Here is a 21502-nt window from a genome sequence, read left to right on the forward strand (position 1 = left end):
CACCAAAACAGGCGAGTTATGATCTACAGACACATAAAATGTCTTTTGAGAAGCTATAGAGACATACTTTGTACATAACTCCAACTAAATACAAGTTATCTGTCTTTTAGAGTGAAAAAAAACTATAAAACTGAGATTAGAAGACTGATGTAATTAGCGTAATTAACTTTTTCATTAGTAGCATTCTTTTAAAGCAGACTTTTCTTAAGGTAGCACATAAAAATGTGTATCATTCTTACGAGGATTCTGTATCTTCACCGTTGAATCTGGGTCAGGATGTTGTTTATGTATTACTTGAGTGCAAATCTGTTCAGTCAGAATCTAGCAAGAAAGAAGATGCCATATCAATGTATATGAAGACAACTTACTGAAAAATAAGTTGTATGCAGCACAATCATCATCATTCTAAAAACCATCCCAAAAAATCCCCACTAATTTTCTTGATAATTTGTTTCATCCTGTTTCTAAAGCTCTATAAGCTACCTTATTTTTTTATTTCTCTCTTAAGTGCATACTGTTATTTAAAATACACTGGAAGATGAATGTCAATCTAACCAGAGCAATTATCCTAAGGCAAGATCATTGCTATAATAAAATTCCACATTTCCATGAGCATCTGCTTCAGACATACAGGTTACTCATTATCTAGAATTGTTCATAATGAGCATAACCAAGTTGAGGAGGGGTTAAATCCAAAGTAGTGAGCTTTATGGGGGAGAAAAAAAGCAGCATTCAGCTGCATCACACTATGGTTTAATGTCATCTGGAACGTATCAGCACAAATATGTAAGCAATTTTCTAACAATGTCTTACAAGTAATTAGAAAGACTGCATCCTAACTACAGTGTATGACTACCTCAAACAGGACATTGTACGTGGTCATGGTGAATAAGCTTGTCTGAAGCATCAGCCTTTCAGCCAACAAAGAGAACAATCCATGTCCAAGCATAACTTCAGCTTTTCTCCTAAAATGGTAGAGAAAGATGAAATAAACTTATGCATTCCATTTGCTTTAGGGGGAAAAAAAGTTTAAAACATGTGCCTCAAGAAATAAAAAATCACTGGTAAGATATTTTTCTTGTTTGTTCCTTAATCCTTCACTTTTGGTGAAGGAAAAGGGGAAGTGTTACAATTCTGAAAGGACAAATCATTCCCTGAAGGCAGCCACCTTTCTTCCATAAATGAGGTCCACTCACCCATGGGCCCAAAAAGCTGAAACACAGCCTTGGGGATTTCTTGATAAGCACAGAGGAAAGAATACCTTTGCCCTCATTTCACTCAAAAGTGCAATCATGGACAGCAATCTCAACAGTTATCTACTATCACAGTTGACTTGAGATATATTAAACCTAGTTCTCAGTAACATGGGGTTCCATCTCATCAGTTTAATTCTTGCTATTGATTTCTCTGGAAAAGGGTCACTTTAAAAAGCAGAAGACCATATTGCAAGTAACTGTTCAATCAGCTTGATAAGAAGTGATAATGGCTGGACACTAGCTGCCAGCAACAAGCAGCTCCACCATATCAAAAATACATTTGGGACAAATGGACTGAGGGGTAGTTGAAGAAGAGTAGCTCCTATTCAGTGAAGCCTGTTTAGCTTCCAATATAACTTTTTCCCCTTTACATACAAATGTGTGTATATACACCCAATAATTTATACCCAAAATAACATATAGAATGTCTGTGTCACAACCTACCTTGATACCTACCTTCCTTGGGAGGTTTAGTTTTAAGACCCAAATCAGTACTTACTTTGGAGGAAGATGCTTTAAGAAATATCCCATCACTTTCAGAGCTTGCACCCTGATGCCTTCACTTTGTGATGCTAAAAGCTTGTAGACAACCCTAAGTGGAGAAAACACATTGGTCTTCTGTCAATGGGAATTTGTTATTACAAATATTATTATTACAAATGCAGGCTTTTGGTGCTTGTAAACCTCTCAGAAAAATTTAAGACATCTAAATGTATTTATCAGTTACATCCAATTTCTTTCATCACTTACTTTTTAGACAGTCAAGTGCTTCGGGCCACATCACTATCTGATTCTAGGTGGACTCCGGTTCATAGTATTCAACAGATCTTTAAATCTGTGAAATCTGACTTAACTTACCTATGTGGACTACTAAGCTCTCTTTGAAAAAAGAAAACATTAATTTCCAAATGTTCCATGAAATCATATTGAAACACAAGGCACAGTACTCACCCTTTATAAATAGGTTATGATAAATATTTTGAAGAAATTTGGATCACTTCACTAGAGGGAAGGAAAAAAATCTACCTCATTTAAATAAATTTGGAGAGCCTTTCCAAAACTATTGCATGTTACAGCACGGCATTTTAGATCTTCAAGTTTTAAAGAGTTCAAAGGACTTCAGGTTTTTAGACTTTATCCATAACTGAGCACTCATCAATAGTTAAGTGCTTTTATTTTTATATGCTCAAAAATAATTCTTATGACACCTGAATTAAGACCAAAAAGAATAAATTTTAAATAAATAAATAAATAGTTCTATACCAGAATTAAAGGTAAAAACCTATGGGTGATTAAAAACCAGTTAGATAGAACAAATAATTTATCCTGGAGAATGCTGCAACCACAGAAACTATAGAAGGAAACAAATAAGGAAACCTATGATGCACTGGCCATTCAAGCAATAGAATCCATATATCTGCTTTTCTTTACAGAACACTATCAGGGTTTTCTAATTGCATGGGGAAAAAACATCATTTTTTTTTCCCCCACGCTAGATTGGTTACTTAACATTTTTTATTTTAAGAGACTTCAAATATTTATAAAGCTTTGGAAAACTATTTTTAAATTTCAAGATTATCATGCCTTAATTGCAAAAAGTAGATGTATCAAGAAGCATACAAACAATCCATTAAGTGACTGGAGACAATACCGGAGCAAGGAGTGTAACAAATGAGACAGGAAAACCAAGTGATTTCTCGCTGTGGACTCACTTATTCATGCTGACTTGCTCATATACTTGTTAACAAAAAAGAAGGCACCTACTGCTAGTTGTTAAATAAAACCAAATGTACTGCATTGGAGACCCAATGTGTTATTCAAATACCTTATTATTTAGAGGTTATTAGTTTCCCATACGTAATACATTACCAAACAAATGAAATCAAATCTGATCAAAATTGTTAAAAAAAAAAATCAGTCTAGCACTAAAAGGGGAGAAAACAACTACAAACATGCTTGAATGCAGTCTCTTGAGAAAGGGCAACTGGAAAAAATATATGTATAAACAGGGTTAACCAATACATGCAACTAAATGTATATTAAATGAGACTCTGCCTCTACACAGTGAGCGAATTATTATTCCCCACCTCCCCGGTTCCTTCTAGGAATTGTTCTTACATTTGTTTGCCTGTACCATTTTTTTCCCTACTATGTTCAGGCAGGTTTCTGTTAAATTAGGGAAGTTCAATACTTTGACCACCCCCTGAGAGCCACAAGACAAAATCAGAGTCATAACTTAGCTCCTTGGGCAGATTTTCTACTTGTAGAGTAGAATTTGCTACTTCCCCTACTTCTCTCTCACAATAGTGTTAAACACTATTTTTCTGTTTGTTAGGAAAAAGACTGTGAACAGTGCATAGCACCAAGTGCTACTTTAAAACAAATAAGAAGTTTTTCTGGAAAAGTCCCACAGGACAAAAAAAAGGGGTAGAAAACTAACAAGGATCAGAAGACATCTGAATCAATTTTTGTCAGGCCCCGTCTACTTCTAAAACATCTGTAAGAATTGGGGGCTGAAGACAGGGCACCAGTAGATGAAGACATCAATGCACAGACTGAAATGGATCACTCCCTATTTAAGTGTGACTGACAGCTTGGAAACATTAAAAAAAAAACTACCTCATTGATAATAAATCCACCAGCACCTCTTGTCAAAATGAACACCTGGACCCAAAAATCTCCCAGGATGAGGAGTCTATGATTGCAATACACACACTGATGAGAACCATTCAGATTTCATGGGAGTTCTTGCAAGCAACAGTATGGTCAAAACACTACCTCCTTTTTCCCACTTAGAAAATTTGAACTTACTGTAAGCCATTCCTCTGGTCAAATGCAGGGATCATAGAACCTGGATGCTCTGACATCAGAGCAACCAGCAACTGCAGGACATCCATTAAATTGTCATCCTGTTGAATAAAAGGTACAAATCTGTATTCACAACACATACACTAGAACACTATTTTAGCTAAAAGAACCACTACAAAATATTTCAAAAGTATGTGGAGATTAATGATAAACTAAGGACCAAATAACTTTGGCCAGGATCAAAAGAATGATAGCTCTAAAAGGCAAGTGCAGGAGAAAACATTACCAAATATATACTTAATTGTTTAGGGTGAAAAGTGATATATCAGTGATGATATATATCTGGGATGTAAGGATTTTACAGGCAATGGAAATTTAGACTATGTTACTTCCTTCCACACACATGCTCCTCTGTTTGCATGTGTATTTCCCAATCCTTTCCTGCACAGGAGCTACAAATAAACTGCTGCACATTTTCTGGGGCACAGAGCGCCGTTTAATGAAAAGTTTCTAGTGAGAAATGTTCAAACCATGAGGAAAAAAATACTACCACCTGCCACAGATAATATTTTAAATGGGTAATTCAAGCTGCTTAATAAAATTTTCCGTACTTTTAGTCTAAAGCACTCTAAGCTACAGTTCATTAATGTGTTCCAAGTTCTTTGTAACTAAAAATAACCTAAAAAATAACAAAATTAGTCTTTTCTCATACTCTGTAGTATTAAAACAAAAGTTTATTTTAAATAAATAATAAAACACATAATAAAGAATAATAAACATAATAAAACAAAACACTGTCCAACACTTTTGAACAAATACTGTGATTCCTTTTTCTAGAGTATTTTGAACAAATACTCTAATACTCTATTAGAAAATCAGTTTTATATCCTCCTGAACAACTCTGTTCATCTGATGATATTATCAGCTGACATTACAGACACTCTCACTATTTAGCCACATGAGAAGGCTACATTTTACTTTTTTTGTTGATGTTTTTCTGAATTCACAGTTAGATTGTGGGATTCAGCATTCATGGATCTTTTGCACTTGAGCATGCAAACTGCTAAGATATTAAAAACATCACTTCCTCATCTGAAGGCTATATAAAGCTTCTGCAATTTTAGTTCACTCTTAGATGTTACCAAGTCTTATTTTTCACTTCCCCACATAAAGTAGAATTGCTTGACTAGGGTACTACCAAGTAGTAGTAACCAGCACAAAGAATTAAAGGAAAATATAGGTGTAAGCAAAATTTAAAAAAAAAACAACTATACTGCTTGAAATGAAGTTCAATTAATTCCTTATTTTACCCATTTCAAGAACCCTTACAGAGATGAGATCAGTTAGATTTATGTCCCCATTTCCCTTGTCTTTGATGTTGCATCTGGCATAAAGTGCCTTTTCCTGGTGCTAAAATATGAAGATGCAGATGTAACAGTAGTAACCAACATTTTCTCCCAATTAAGTTTATATGCTTCTCTTAGATGCCATTAACATATATCTTTATTTTTTTAATGCATGTTTTCAATTTTATTGCTTTATTTAAGAAGCAAAATAAAAAGGAGTGGAAAAACAAAACAAAAAATATTACTTAGGCAGCCTAAAACAAGGTTTTGACTTTTTTTTAAAGTCAGTCTCACCATCTGTTTTTCTGCTTGGTAAATTGGTTTGCAGAACAACATAAGAAACCATTTTGGCTTACTGGTTTAATGAACTTCAATCTAACATTGAACATAGTGCTTAAATCACTGCAAGAATATTGGCATATCAGCACACTACTCTAAAGAATTGGACAATGTTTGATACTTCCTCTGCAGAGCCATCTTGTGGCATAAAGGAGGTTATATTTGAAATTATTCAAACATTTGGTGGTCACAAACGGCACTAGTATGCCACTATTCATAAACACATCTCCCAAATTAAAAATTACCTCATGTATAGTAAGTAGGTAATTGAGGATAGCCTGTAATTCATCTTCTTTTATTCCATAGTCCTTTAAAAACAAACAGGTTTTAAGTATCACCTTACAAGTACAGAATGCTGTTTCCAGAAAAAAACATTGTTACAAAAAATGTTTATATTACAAAGCAAGTACCACACAACAAATCTGCTTTCACTTGATCCTGTAATAGCTCCATAGTTGCAAGGTAGCTTCTTCCCTGCACCCAAAAGCACCCGCTGAATGCCATAGAAGTATTTTAAGGCAATTTCAACACAGGCATTGAAACAAGATAAATAGCAATATAGTATATGAAATTGTTATAGTAATACATGTTAATTGAAACAGTCAGTTTAAACTGAGAGCTTCCTCTTAATAGAATTGAGGTAGCATAAAGGACTCAAAAGCAGATCTGGAAGTTTAATTATAAGCCTCTTAGCTATACCCATACCTGTTTGCTTCTTATTTTCCACTAGAGAAGCCCATCTTCAGCTACTATCAACTTTGAAGAAATCTTAATCATTTATGGCACCTATGCCAGCAATATGCCTTGAGGTATTTTTTGCGAAAATAAAATAAAAAATAACTGTTTCCAAGAACCAGATGAGGGTAGGCAAAAGCAGACTTCTCCACTTTTAGGGCTTTTATTTTTTAAAGCAAGTCTTTTTGTTTCCCAAAAGGATTTTGCACCACTATGTACAAATAGAAAACCTGCCAAAGGATCAACCTCAACCTTTTTCAGTGGATGTTCTATTTGTTGTTGTGCTGGTTTTGGTTGGGGTAGAATTTAATTACAGGAGCCAGCACACAGCTGTAGTTTGGATTTGTGACAGAAACAGTGTTGATAACACAGGGAAGCTTTTTATTGCTAAGCAGGACTCATACAGAGCCAGAGACTTTTCTGCTTTCCACACTGCAAGGAATTTGGGGGTGCCTGGGAGGGTGGGAGGAGACCCAGCTGGTACAGGGGAGCCCAGTGGACCAAAAGGATCTTCCAGACCATGTGGCATCATGAAGAAGGAGGAAGGAGAAGGAATGGAAGATGTTTGGAGTGATGGTGTTTGTCTTCCCAAGTCACTATTACGCATGATGGGGCCCTGTTCTCCTGGAGATGGCTAAAGAGCTGCCTGCCCATGGGAAGCAGGGAATCAACTCCTTATTCTGCTTTCCTTGTGTGTGTGGCTTTTGCTTTCCCTGTTAAACTGTGTTTATCACTCACAACAAGCTTTTGCTCTCATGACTCTCTCCCTGATCCCATTGCTGGGTGCATCAGCAAGTGGCTGTGTAGCACTTGGTTACCAGATGAGGTTAAACCATGACAAACATGGTGAAATTCTATCCAAAACTGTCCAGGTTATAAACCTTTGACAGAAATGGAAAATTTTAAAAAAATATAGTAAGAATGAATCTAAAACTCAATGACAGTCTTTTAGAGTTTGATAGCTAAAATATCCCTGGTACTTCAATTGCAACATACTCAATTTAAAGAAAGAGTAGAAGAGTCAAGGGCAGAGCCTTTCTGGTAGCTACTGCTCCATGCAGAGCTCACTGGTCTATTAGCAACACAGGGGAAGAGTGGAAAAGGGAGGTAGGCTCAAATACAAGAAAAGTCAGTCCACAGAAGGGAGAAAAGAGACCAAAACTTATGATAGGAGAGGGTCATGAAGAGCCTATAAGCAGTAGAGCTGCTGAATTCTAATATTCCTCTAATGACCAAGAAACAGTTGTGAAAATTATTGATAGTCTTTCCTATCCTCCTCTGTCTCACTGACCCACAGTATATAACAGCAAATGCTGCTCTTTAGTCTTTAGGCACTTACGACGTAGCTCATCATGTTAATGTAAAAAAAACCAAAAATATCAACAAGAAATTAAATACTTGTTTCCCCAAAAGTAAACATTTCTAGCTAATTGAAGCTAATAACAGCTCCACTTCTGATAAGAACAGCTTAAAGGTGAAAAAAAAATGCCTCCTTAGCATTGCTGTCCATGGCAAGAGCCACAAGAAGAAGCACCTAACATGGCTTTTCTGTTTATTTATTATCACAAAATTCAACATGTTAAAGCATATTATGCATTTCTTTATGAAAGTAAACTCAAATATCCTACCATAACTTAAAACTATCCTACCTTCATCACCAGCTGTTTAATGAACATCAGCAAAAATGCTCGCAGGGATAGAATCTCCTTCTGAGTAGGCCGTGGCCCATCTACAAAAGAAAAGTAGATACATAAAATACAAATTAACAGTTGCTATTAGCATTCACTGCATTTTCACAATGTTCAAAAACAAAAATAAAAGGCATTTTCTGGATGAAGGTACAATTCCAAGTCTTCCCACCCTCTGTTTCAGACCACAAAACAGTACTGTGTTTTATCGCTTTTTATTATCAAAATGTCTGATCAGTGAGGTTCCACTAAGGCTTCACCTATTTGTGGTGATTTTAAGGTTTCCTTGTAGTATGATGAACCAACTTCATGCAAGGAATAAGACTGATACAAAAACTTCATGTCAGAATTCCCAGATTTAAAATTTTTGCAGTTTATAGATTTTTTTAAAGTTCTGCCGTAGCTCAAAGGAAGAGCTACATGCCATTATTATACGTTAGCTAAATACAAAAAAGAAAAAAAAAATCAATTTTACAATGCTATATATAAAGAGTACCTTGAAAGACATGACTTAATTTGTTAACTCAAAGTCAAAAAGGACTGGCTTCTGCCATCTCTGCATAAAGCAGACCTCCAAGGAAACATTTTAAATACTCAAACACTCAGTAGCTCCCAGGAGAAGCAAGGTTAAAAAAACAGGTGCAACCAAGTGTCAAAGTCAAGTAAAAGCCTTGGTACAGAAAGCAAATGAACTGCTGCAAATCCATTTTGGGGGATAGTTTTTACATTTGCCTGCAGGGTCACAGTTCTCATGATTTTAATCATCACACAAAAGCAAACCATCTAAAGAATGAAAGTGATCATATGCATCTGGTTTTATAAAGTATAGGCCCACAGGCATATTTGGTTTAAGAACAGCTATTTTTAGTATAAACCAGCCTAGTCAAAAGAAGCCATTAAACTGCACTACTAACACTATCCCACTCATCCACTTGCCTCAGGCTCAATAAATGAGTCCCAAATCTAAGTAAATCCACGAGAGAATAAAAAGAGAAAACATGATGCTTTGCTTCTTAAAGGATGCAAGATACTACAAAACAATCCTTACAGCCCTCTACCAGGAAGGGCTGGTCATTCTGAGAAGTCTGGGGCAGGAAGTCAGACACATCTAGGGAGCACTCAATCCTAGTACATCTTGCTCTCTCACATCACCTGCTTCTCTCTCTGAAATTACAAAAATGACAGAAAAAGACCATATTCCCAGGCACAGCTCTACAGTTAAAACACGCTACCATTTCTCTGACTACTTCTGTCTAGTATCAGTCGACACAGGTGTCTGATGACAGAGGATATGACTTCTGAAGAAAGTTTCCTATAGGTTGTGAAAAAACTTTCTCAGACAAAAGCACATCATTCACACTGTTATACTGTAGTGTAATTATTCAGTGTAACCACTGAAGTGTAATTATTTCTGAAGAACCAACAGCTCTATTCTAAACACTTGCAAGGATGATTTTGAAATACAAAACCAGCACAACATTGTATCCAAAACTTTTTTAAAACTAACATCAAATTGTGAGAATAAAAATCAGTATATATATATCCATATATATACACACACATACCTATGCCCTTGGGAGTTATCCCACTGCGATCCTGAGGGTTCACCACCCAGTAATAATACTTGAGGGTGTGCATGACCAACAGAACTGTCCCAACCCGCCGGATTGCTCCATAAATGTTAACAGTGGCAACAAACTCAGTCGACAGGTAAGTGTACAAGGTCAGCTGAACCTACACCAACAGTCAGGAAAACAAAAACCATCACACCTGAATTGCAGCACTTCAGACAACTGAATTCTTATGTTTCATCTATCAAAATGTCTTAAAGAAATATATTTTCTCCGCATAGTCTTAAAACCTCTGCAAACTGATGAAAAATTTCATTATATTTCTCAAACTGTGCAGTGCTGGTAAGAAGGTTTCAGCTGTCAAGTTTTGATCAAAGTTGTTCACTGTCAGAAAACAGAGATTCACCAAAACAAAAATACTCACTTTCAATTTATATCAAGACTTAAGATCTGACAACTAGGATAATTTCCTCTTCAAAAATTGCTGAGTTTTTCCCAACTAATCCATCCAAACATCCCTCCCACTCTGGGTCAAAAGTCACAACTCTGGTCTGCAGAACACTGCAAGTTTCCCAACTCCCAGAAAATCCTGGGAATCTGCAAAACTTATCAACTATATGCAGAGTCTGAAGATAATTCTTGGATGACTTCTGCTGTGGAGCCAGAACTCATAATTCTTTGGACTCAATGGTTAGTTTTAACACTCCTAAATCAATAAACCGTAAGACACCTTATTGATAAGAATAAGCAGTTTTACCTGTGCTGGGATATGAATCCATATTGCAGGATTCAGGAGAACATGATCACACAGCTGCTTTAGCAGGGGCACCCCATTGTGTAAATTGCTCAGGTATTTTGAGAAGGCAAGGCAAAGTTCTAGCACAGCTCTGGTAACGTGGGCTTTGGAAGACTGCAAAAGATGATCTGATTAAGGAGAGCCCTGCAACAGCCTAGGAAAAGTATTTAACTCAAAAAAAAATTCAACATTAATGTAAGACATCAAAGAAGACCTACCTTTTCTAGGCTGTATCCTATCACAAGGAAGCCTTTACAGGAAAGCATCTGTTCTTGCATAGCAATAGAGTTCTTCAACAACTCCATGATGAATGCCAATAAAGTAGAACTGGAAAACATAGTTTAGAGTAAAGGAAAACGTGCTAAAGGGTTACAAAAAGACAAGCTATTTCCAAATTAACACTCCCAACACACAACCCAGAGATATATGTTATGTAAATGTTCTGTTACATAAATCAGAATTTTTAAAACAAATAACAAGACTAAATTTTGAATGCTTGCTTCAAAAAGCTTCTTTACCTTATTTCTCTAACTTGAAATTCTGGACTCTAAGATAACCATATAAAAGCAAAATCCTTCTGAATTCTTGCAAAAAGGCAACAGTTAAGTTTGCACTACTCTATGCTACATGTGTCAATTACGAACTTCTGCAAGACCAATTACAATTGCCATTCTACTTCTTAAACTATCAGATTAGCAAATATTTTTCTAGACACAGCTTTGCTGTTGTGCTGCTGTCAGAGGGAACATTCCTGTCAAGGCACTAGTGCCTGTTGATCAAGACTTCAACCAGTAGAAAACCCCTGTATTGCTGGGCCAATTTGCAACTGCATCAAATCCCCGACTTACCACAGAGCTGCCCAAGCTTGAGCCAGCTCAGGAGACACCCAGACACAAACAGATGACCTGAAGGAATATTGGGACCATCCCTTCTATGCAACAATATGGATACAGATCATCTTTAAACAGTCATGAAACTACAAATGCAATGAATCAGAGCAAATTACACCAGAATTCTAAAAAGCAATCCCTCTGCTTTTACTGCTGCCCTTTAACTTAGGAGCTTTGTAGCTCCATCAGCTTCTGTGGCTGGACGTTCAGAAGCTGGATGGAGTTGGAACAGAGCTCAAACCAGAGGAAAAGCCTAGCAGCAACAATAAGTAACAGTATCTTCCAAAAATCTGAAGGTTAAAAAAAAAAAAAACTAAGAAAAATTCCAAGGAATGACTTCATGTAGCTGAAAAATTCACCCTTCCTGGAGTTTCTCTTGAAGCCTTCCCTAGTGAATTCTCTCCATTACAGGAATAAGCTAAAGAGAATTATCCATAATTCTGTTACACAAAAAAAATTTGTCAAGTGTAAAGTATGTGTACATTCTGATTTTCTGTGAGCTTTCACAGAACACTTGGTGCAAAGAAGTACATCACTTTGAGATCCTGCATGTAACCTTTTTGTTGTAAGACATAATTCATTGCTGCACAAGACAATGCAAACTACTATGCCATCTGATAAAGCAATAGGTAATTTACTTCAAAGGAACAAAGCCCAGGACACTGCAAGTACATGCACTCACCAAACAGTTGTATCAATGTGGTCTGAGGAATATTGCCTATAGTCCAACTGTGCAAAGAGAGGGAAAAGCACCTGAACTCCTCCAATGGAGTGCAGGGCACTTTGGATGGAGTGTGTCAAGACTGCTTTCACATCCTGACAAAGAAGAAACAAGAAATTTTGAAATCTCCTTCAGAATCTGATACACAGCTCGTTAAAATACTTTTTCATTTCTTCAATATAAAAACTGTATTAATACCAAATAAAAAGAAACAGCAGGAACAAACTGGCTGCCACAGTCACACTAAATGCACAGTATGCCTGACCTTCTGCTTTAGATACAGATCTACAGTGCAGATCCTCAGGTGAATCTATAGGACACAGCATTCAAAGCATACAGAAGAAAAGGATTTCATAACAGGGCAAAGGATGGGAGATAGGGAACATCTGTATGGGAGTGAACATGTTAGAAATGAGGAAGTAGGATTTTTTTTCAAAGCTAACACAGCCTTTGTATTTATTCATAGAATAAATTTTTTTCTTGCGATTCTTTTGCGTCCTCTTCAGTTCAAGAAACAGTGGCAGGGCCAACCCAAAAAACCCTAAGCTATATGCAATTCCATATCAAAATCCCTATAAAACTGGATTTTAGGTTTTCAAACAGAAATCATTTTTACCCTCGAAATCTATGAAAATGGTGATTTACCTGCAGCATGAGGGCATGTGGTGAATGAACAAAAATAGAAGGGTTATCCTTAGGGGATGACTCTAAACACAGCTGTGCATCTGTAGCCCTTGGATTGTACATAAAAGCAATAGCACTGGAGAGTTTGCCATCATATAGCAACAATTTGTGATGTTCATCAAGGAAGAGATCACTTTCTGCCTTGAACTTGAACGTTCCCTGGATTGGGGAGCAGGGTTTTAGGAAGGAAAGGAGAAAAAAATTAGACTAAGTGCCCTGACAATAAGGATCAGAACAATTATTGCAAAAAGTGATTAAAATATTGCTTCTTTAATCAAGCAGTATTTCATAAAGAAAGATTCACATAAACACCAAAGACTCATAAGACTCAAAGTCAATTTTACAGCATTACAATGGCAGAATTTTTTTGGCTCCTGAAGAGTGTCATTGCCAGGATAGCGGGTAATGTAAAAGAACCACATCAGCCTGGAAACAGCAGGACTGTCAGCAATGTTCACTCAGAAGGAACTAATAATTGAGGAGCAGACAGAAAAGGAACCATCTTTCTTAGCTTATGTTTGTACAGCTGCTGGGGAATAACAGCCTTCAATTAGTGCCCCTCAGGCTATGACAAAACAAATAATAAATCATTGCAACAAAACTAATCCTCAACACCGACTTCATGCATTAAAAAAACCCCACTAGCACAAGCAACTATAAAGCCACGTTTCTAAAACAAATACATTATAACTGATCTAAAGTTTTCAGCCGCAATGAAAAAGAGAACCCCGTCAGAGATAACAGTTGTGTTCTCCCTCTCCCAACCACCAACATGGAAATTCTGAGAAGCAAACAGAAGAACCATTCTTTTTGTTTTATAAGAAATCAAGACTGAACTAATGCTTACTTGTAGCTTGTAAGGCCCTACTTAGGCTTATAGAAGAAACATGGAACCGAGTTTAATAAAAATATTACACTGTAGGACAATTTTTTTAGGACACAGAGGTGTCACAACACTCTTAACACCTACCATAAAAAGCTTTAGCATAATTAAACTTAGGAAAGTCAATTCTAAGGTACCTTATATCCCAGGCCAAGCTGATAAATAGCAAAGATCTGAGCAGCATTGAGAGCCTCACTAAAAAGGTAAACAGATGTCATCTGCCCACAAAACACTCGATTGGCATCTGCTGTTTCTGAAGAGCCCAGGAAACATTTGTCAAATGTCTGAAAACAGAAAACAGAACCCAGTAACAGGGTTTAATCCATGCTACACAAGCAAATCATGCAAAAAATATGCATTTCATCAGGGAATATTTTTACATAAACAAGTACTTGAGGGTCTCAGCAGAAACAAATATTAAGTTCTGAGATGCATAAAACCACAATTTATTCCCCTACCAAAATGTTACCATTTTTATTTCAACATTTTTTAAAAATGCATAAAATGTTTATGGGGGGAGGTTTATGAATAAAATGGCAAAGAATATCTATGCAATGCATCAAGATGATCTGCTATAGACATTAGTGTTCAGGGATTACTCACATCACTGGTGTTGACAAACCACGTTATTTCCCCGTAAGATGCCAGTTCCCCGTTAACGTAACACCGGAGTTCACTGTTCTTCCAGCGGTTATAGATGTGCACAATAGTCACCATGTACCACTAAACAATAAAAAAACAATTGATATAACTCCATAAACACTTGGGACTAGCTTAAGCATTCAAGTGGAGCTTGGAAGAACAAATTCAACTCTATGTGAATCAAATTAAGACTGAAAGATGTATTTTAAGTAGGAAAGATTAATAAGTCACTGGTGAGTTTTCTTGCATTGCTATGTCAAAGGATAGTATGCCATTTTTTCCACACATGAGCTTAAAAGGTATTTATGGCATGCAACCCCGAAAATCTTTATGACATTGCTGAATCAAATTTATACTTAAACTATTTTGTAAAGTTCTGAACTGGGTTACTCTTAGCATGATGGACTACTACAAATGCCATTCCAAAGAGCAAGGATGGCTCCACACTAAAGCCTCTTAAAGGCTGTGCATGTCAAATTATCACAAACAGAATCCATATTTACAGCAAGGGATTACTGATAAGGAATTCCTTAGGAGGCCTGTTCTACCACAAGATGTTTACACCAGTTGTTCCAGAAACATTAGCAGGATATCTATGTGAAAAAGGGAACATTCAACATCACACAACAAGGCACGCCAGCCTTGAACAGCAGTAGTAAAAACAACTCATGTTTTAGTTGTAAAATTAAAAAGAAATAAGAATTCAGAACACTAATTTGTTTTGCTCATTCCAGTGTAACTGTTTTTCTACAGAAAGATGAGACTAAGCAACAGCTACAACACAGATTCCCAGGCTACAATTTTAGATTCATGAAAGTGTTTGAAAGATTTTATTATTTTTAACTCACCTTTTGTGGCTTGAAATCAAATTTTACACAGTGCTGGAAACCTTTTCCCTTTGATTTTATGGACGTTACAATCAAGCAGCCTCCAACAAAGTGAGCAGAATAACCAAGTCCTTTGTTTGTTCGAAAACTGACAAATCAGAACAAAATCAGCACATACATGGATGGATGCAGAAATCACTGAACAATTAATAGAAACTGAGCTTCAGCAATATCAGCTTTACTTAATACTTACCAATATAAATAAGGCTTATCCTTATCCACATTAATATTATTTACAGGATCCATTCTTAGCCAAGTGTGGAAAGTAAATCCATTCTGGTATGGCCACTTGGCTATAGGAGGTAAGGCAATAGCCTGAAGAAAGGAAGAAATTATTCATGTAGAAAGATCAACACAACAGTAAAAGCATGAAGCTTAAGATACACTCTACAAATAAATGCTGATAAACAGAGACACACTACAAATGTATACAGCTCCTCTATACTAAAGAAAAAAAAAAAACTGGCCTAAGTTCTGTTCTCTTTATACTTGATTGTTACAATATTTAATTAACCTAAATATTTTAAAACTGACCTTTATATCTCAAAAGAGATTATTAATACTAATCTATGCTTCAAAATTTAAATGCTTTAGTGAGGGCCTTATGGAATAACAACTTCTCAAAATGCAAATTCAGATTGGCTTGGTTTTAGGATAACCTGACAGAATAATCTGTTGCGTTTTCACAGTGCTGGTATTCAGGAAAATCACTGATCATGAAGGGAAAGCTGCCCACATTTCATTTCATAAATTATTTTTTCTCCTGAAATTCCTATCTATGTAGGCTTCCAGTGAGAATAACACAGAATTACAAACTTCCTCAAAAGAAGCACAATACAATCTCCACCAGGCAAAATCTTCATATCAAATATTGTGTTTTTAGTGCAAAGTCCTTGAGTTACAAAGCATGTGGTGGAACCCTTTGTTTCAAACAGTTGGGGTTTATTTTTTTTTAAGGTTTTCATTTGTTTGGATTTTTTTAACATTACTTTTAACTTTCTGCTGGTGGATTGCAGCCCAGATTCACAATACAAACTTAATTAAGATTGCCATAACCTCTGATCAAAGATGCTGCCAGATGATCAACACCAATGAATAAAAAACATCAAAGAACTCAAGTGTCTCCAGACTTGCTATTACATTACCATGCTCCATTCAGCTACTCCAGTCCACACAAAATGTTATAAGTCCTTCTGTATACTAGCTAACTAACCGGTCCCCATGTCTTTGCACCCAGCTCTTGGGAATTGGTAGCATTATCACTTGACTTAACTCACAATGGAACACTGAATAATTATAGGAAATACTTAATTTCTTAAACTTCTAATTTAAATATATATAAAAATAGCTACATAAAGGTTACTGAGGCCAATATCATAAAATATAGCTCAAGCATTCAACATAATTAACAGAAGTTAAATACAAACCAGAAGTTAAATAGAAAACCATGAATAACTAAAATGAACACAAACATGCCTGTCTATTGCCAAATTCTGTTGCAGGAGCACTTTTCTAGTGGTCTGGATTTTTCAGTCTCAAGCTGTCATTCAAAAAAATAATTCATTATGTCACCAGGTTGGTGAAATTCAATCTCAAGCCACCAAGGCAGAAAGCTAATGGGTTTATGTGAAGAAAACTGGAAAGAGTCATCTGATTTATCTTATTCAATTTGTATTCTGAATTAAGCATGAAATTTTGAACATAATTTTTCATTCTACAATTGTAGAAGCAAAAGTGTTGATGTACTTAAATTCTATCAGAAGATTCTTCACAGGGTTTTCCAACTGCCTATTTAGTTTCAAAGTCTTTTTCAAGTGAACACCACAAAACTTAAAAATTAGTCACAAGAACAATTACAAAAAGACTAATCATTGCTAAATGTAATTCTTTTCAGTATTATTCGGCTTATAAATGTCTAGGATCAATGCTTTCTCAAAGATTTCTCATAAGCATCTAGACTGAAAAGCAGGTATTTTCTCCTTGCAACAAGATTTAACTGAACCAGTCTGAAAAAAAGCAGCAAAATACAAAAAAGCAGCCTCATTTGTATCCATTCTTTATGTAATAGTATTTGTCCTTCTGTAGTGATATTGCACATCTATTATAAAAACATGATTTATTCAGGCACTAGTGTAAGTGTCAGGCAGAGAAAAAAAAAATTGGTTAAAACTTTGTAACAATGACAGATGAGACAAAGAACACCACGAATGAAAATAACCAAGGGCCTTAATGGAACAATGAACAAACAAACAGGAAATTAAAAGTATCTACATACTGCAGCACTTTTTCCTGGAAAGTTGAAGAAGGCATCAGGTCCATACTTCTGAGGCATGTGTTTTAACACAGACAGTAACTTCCCAGCATGTGGTGGCTGACAAAGAGAATTACTACATTTGTAAATAAATAAAACAAACCTCTAAGAAAGGAAAGACTATAGACACAAAAAGCAAATTCTAACAACACCTTTTAAAACTTTGCACATGGTTGAATAACACCCTGCTAAGACACTGAGCACTTTCAATCAAACAATATTAGCAGTCACGAATACCTTCACACAATATGCAGTAGGTGCACTGAATTACTGTTAATTAGGTAAGTTCACTAAGGACTTGAAGGCCAGAGCTGGCAAACTAAACTAACTGAATGCTGATTCCTCCCTCCATCTATTCATTCCGATCAGCTCTCTGTATGATTTTGCAGTAAGCTAAAGAAAATTAACTGGTCCAGGTGAAAACTAACTTAGGGAAAACAAATGAAAACCAATTTTTAATTACAGCTGTTCTGGCTGAGTGAAAGCTGTGCCAGCAGAAGGGAGACGGGGAATACCCAGCCAAAGAGAGAGGGAAGATTAGCAGAAGGATTATTTTCATCAGGACTACAGTCATATATTAGATTAAACTGATTTGGTTTATACTTTCACATATGTCCGTGGAGAAAGCTTCAAGTCCCAAGGGCAATTTGGAGCACCTAAACTGAGTGCTCAGTGTGAATACTTAAAACTTCACCACCACCCATATCCTGATGATTTTATTGTAATAGTCTGCAACTACAAACTCCAAATCAAGTATATGAGCTCACAACAACAGAGGAATAGCAAATACTGATCATAGTGACAGGACAATTTTGTGTGTTGTCTTTCACCACACTGTATCTTTCTGGCAGATTTGTTTTTAAACTACGATTTTATAATCCTGATATTTTCCTGAAAGTGTCCTTTTTCACCCTGCTGTTAACAGCTACCCTCTGAAAACTATGCATGATGCTGGAGCACTGCATGATCCATTACAAGTATTTCAAATGTACCAAAGGTGCAGTCAGCTAAGCAGTGCTTCAAGAATCTGAGTTAAAACTGAGGAGGAAATGCTGAGAGCTGCTTAGATGTCTGCAGTGCTATAGAATTTGATCAGGTAAATTGTTTTGCAGCAAAATTCTTATTATCTTTACAGTTCTGCTGATTTTAAGACTTATGGAGTTCCACAACTCCTTGGCAATCCAACTGTGGCATTTTTCTCCTGCTTTCCCCTGTATTTGGTCTTTAATAAGGAAAGGAAATTAAATGCAAATAGCAGGGAGACAGGAAATGAAAAAGTTAATGTTACAGAGACAACTTTAATTCACCTACAGTTAAATATACTCTCTATGTTCAATAATTAAGTTTAAACCATCTATAGAGTTTAGAGTATTTTTATTTAAGCAGGTAAAGATCTCCAAAGCTGTTTATTTCAAAGGGCCTTTTAAAATCTGCAGTACTATGTGTGTATATTTGCTTTTATATTGTATACTTTTTTTTTTTAATTATTTGAAGTCAAGAGAGACAATGCTAGCTTTTCCCTACACGAGTCATAGTACCTAGAAATAACAGGAGCTGAATTAAAATTCAAAGCAGGTAAAATGATTGTTCCCAAATCCAGTGAAACAACAACTGTGTGTTGAAGAAAACTTTATCGGGTGGCCTCTACAACATATACATTTTTACTTTTGGGAAGGTGGCTTCTCAGCTGTAAAAAGGTCCCTTTCTATTCCACGCAGGAACAAGATATAAATTGTACAATTTTTCATTGGGACTTAGTTCCTACAGTTCAATTTCTGCTGAAATTCTCACTTCCCTAACTGGATCATTTTTTTTTAATCTTCAGGTAAAGTACAGCAATGTGAAAATGGGAACAAACAGCACTGCCTATGTGGGCATTTTTTATTTATTTCTGTCTAGTAAGTTTTTTAAAAATTAAGCTTTTTTTCCTTCAATTTCACATATCTGGAATCAAAAATTAAAATCATGTGCATAAAATACTTAAGAATGACCTTATTATTCCTGGGTGTTTTAAAAGACTAATATAGTCCACAAGTTCAGGAAGGAATTTAACTTCACCACCATTCTACTCCCTTTATTTTAATTGCTTTCTGGTAAAAAGATTTTTTATATAATATGAGAAAGTTTCCTATATTTTTTGGTATATTCAAAATTTCTTTATCATGAAGTTTATGGAACAGTCTTAACAAGTGGAAAATTAGGAAAAATAAAAGCAACACAATAAAAATTGTTTCTGTTTTGTGTTTTCCTTTACCCATCTCCCTTTTTCTCCTTGCAGCTTGCTGAAGAATAACTTCAGCTCTCGAACTGTCAGGTTATAGCTAGCCAACACACCCAGCATGTCCACTAAGAGATCTGAAAAGCAAGAAGAACAGCAGTGTAAGTGCTTAATAGAAGGCAGTGTCATATTTCTATCATCTAATTAATAACTGTGTCCATGAGATTTTGTGTAAAAGCAGCACAGTTTGAGTTCCACAGTGGGGGAGGCTGTACCTGCAATCATGTTTTCAGCTCTATCAATCCTCCTGAGCACTTGTTCCACAAGCCCCACTTCCGTGCAGACCTGGAGATTCCGTATGCTTTTCTTCAGGATTGCTGTAAACATGCTCCAAACCTCAGCCTGGCAGGTGATGTCACACTTATCCAGTAAGTCCACCATGGAGGTGATGCCCTCTCCTTCTTGGATGATAAAGTTCATTTCCAAGTCAAATTGGCCCCCAACGAGCTTTTAAAGAAAAATATTTACAAAAAAAAAAAGCTTAAGGCAACAGCATCAAAGTATTACTCCATGCCTAAAGTTACTCATTCTTAAAGTGTATTACTGTATATGTTTAAAATTCTCATAAAGTGAGAAGAAAACTGTCAAAGGTGTAAGGGAAACAAATATAATAATGAGGCCAACATCAATGTACCATCTTATTTTTCTTCTGCTTTAAGTTCTGTTGAGTAATAAAGGTGCTCATAAGGTGTCACCTACTATCAGACAATCGCTGTAGAAAAACATTTGGGTAGTTTAAGATGGAGGTGTCCCAAGTTGAGCTGAAAAGTGAAGACACCAAATGAGTGTTCTAAAACAGGTGAGCCCAACAAAGCAATCAAGATATCTTAAATGCCCTGGAGTGACCCTAAAAGCTTGCTTTCACATTTTCTAAACAAATCTCCATTAAGAGGGCAATTTTAGTCAAAAGGAGCTGATGCACATCAGAAACATTGCCACTTATGAACACTTACGAGACATTCCTGAGACAGTGACTAAAGCAGGTTAAGAATTAACTCCCAGGTTCATTAGCAGTCCCAGGTACTCAAAGGAAGTAAAGGCTTGCTCTCTTTGCTGGAATGTGGAACAGCAGCACTGTTCCAAGCCTTTGGCTGTGATTTGGCTATGAGACTTAAATCCTGTAATATTTCAGGTCTCCTAGGCAAGTTTTGTTTGAACATACACTGAGTAACTAGCCACATAAGCCTGTAGAGAGGAGGTAGGGGGGGGAAGGAAATAACCTCCTCCACTCTCACTTGAATACTTAATAAAACAAAAATTCCAGCTGATGGCAAAATGCATTATACTAAGTTAACTTCCTTATACCAACTCCCTCCATCCACTCTTTAAAGTTCCTTTCAACTTTAGAGCTGTATTAACCTTAATAACATACCATGCTTACCAAAATACCCATTATATGCCAGCGTACAAACAGGAAATCAGATAGCATTGACTCAAATTATCAAAGTGGACTCACGAGCAGAAAAACTGTAGCTCGTTCTCACTTCTCAAGTTTGTGGCACTATTTCAGTCCTACATGGTGGTGTTCCTTCCACAGGCTTTGACCATTAACAGCTTCAGTAACATCACCTGCTAAAGTCACACCATGTTGAAATTGCCCAAAATCCATACACTAACTTGCTTCCATATTCGCTCCAACAGCTTTTCTCATCTAGTCAGGATCCAAA

General features: G+C 36.2%; 1 protein-coding gene across 6 annotated transcripts in view; it reads right to left on the bottom strand.

Moving 5' to 3' along the window:
* Positions 1-21502, bottom strand: part of LRBA (LPS responsive beige-like anchor protein) — a 369063-nt gene that overhangs the window by 311189 nt on the left and 36372 nt on the right. For all 6 annotated transcript variants that reach the window (XM_088057132.1, XM_014254789.2, XM_014254786.2 and 3 more), the window contains exons 3-20: positions 20051-20282; positions 19812-19912; positions 17522-17617; positions 15440-15561; positions 15208-15334; positions 14321-14440; positions 13855-14001; positions 12796-12993; positions 12112-12245; positions 10758-10866; positions 10501-10653; positions 9738-9906; positions 8134-8213; positions 5995-6057; positions 4068-4165; positions 1756-1848; positions 857-965; positions 240-321 (exon numbers count right to left, since the gene is read on the bottom strand). In XM_088057132.1, the coding sequence (XP_087913258.1) occupies positions 240-321; positions 857-965; positions 1756-1848; positions 4068-4165; positions 5995-6057; positions 8134-8213; positions 9738-9906; positions 10501-10653; positions 10758-10866; positions 12112-12245; positions 12796-12993; positions 13855-14001; positions 14321-14440; positions 15208-15334; positions 15440-15561; positions 17522-17617; positions 19812-19912; positions 20051-20282 (2233 nt within the window). The remainder of the gene's footprint in view (positions 1-239; positions 322-856; positions 966-1755; positions 1849-4067; positions 4166-5994; positions 6058-8133; positions 8214-9737; positions 9907-10500; positions 10654-10757; positions 10867-12111; positions 12246-12795; positions 12994-13854; positions 14002-14320; positions 14441-15207; positions 15335-15439; positions 15562-17521; positions 17618-19811; positions 19913-20050; positions 20283-21502) is intronic.

Source organism: Pseudopodoces humilis, chromosome 6, assembly GCF_049639895.1.
Source record: "Pseudopodoces humilis isolate 2021_Gansu_Grassland_sample_001 chromosome 6, ASM4963989v1, whole genome shotgun sequence".
Classification (NCBI taxonomy): domain Eukaryota; kingdom Metazoa; phylum Chordata; class Aves; order Passeriformes; family Paridae; genus Pseudopodoces; species Pseudopodoces humilis.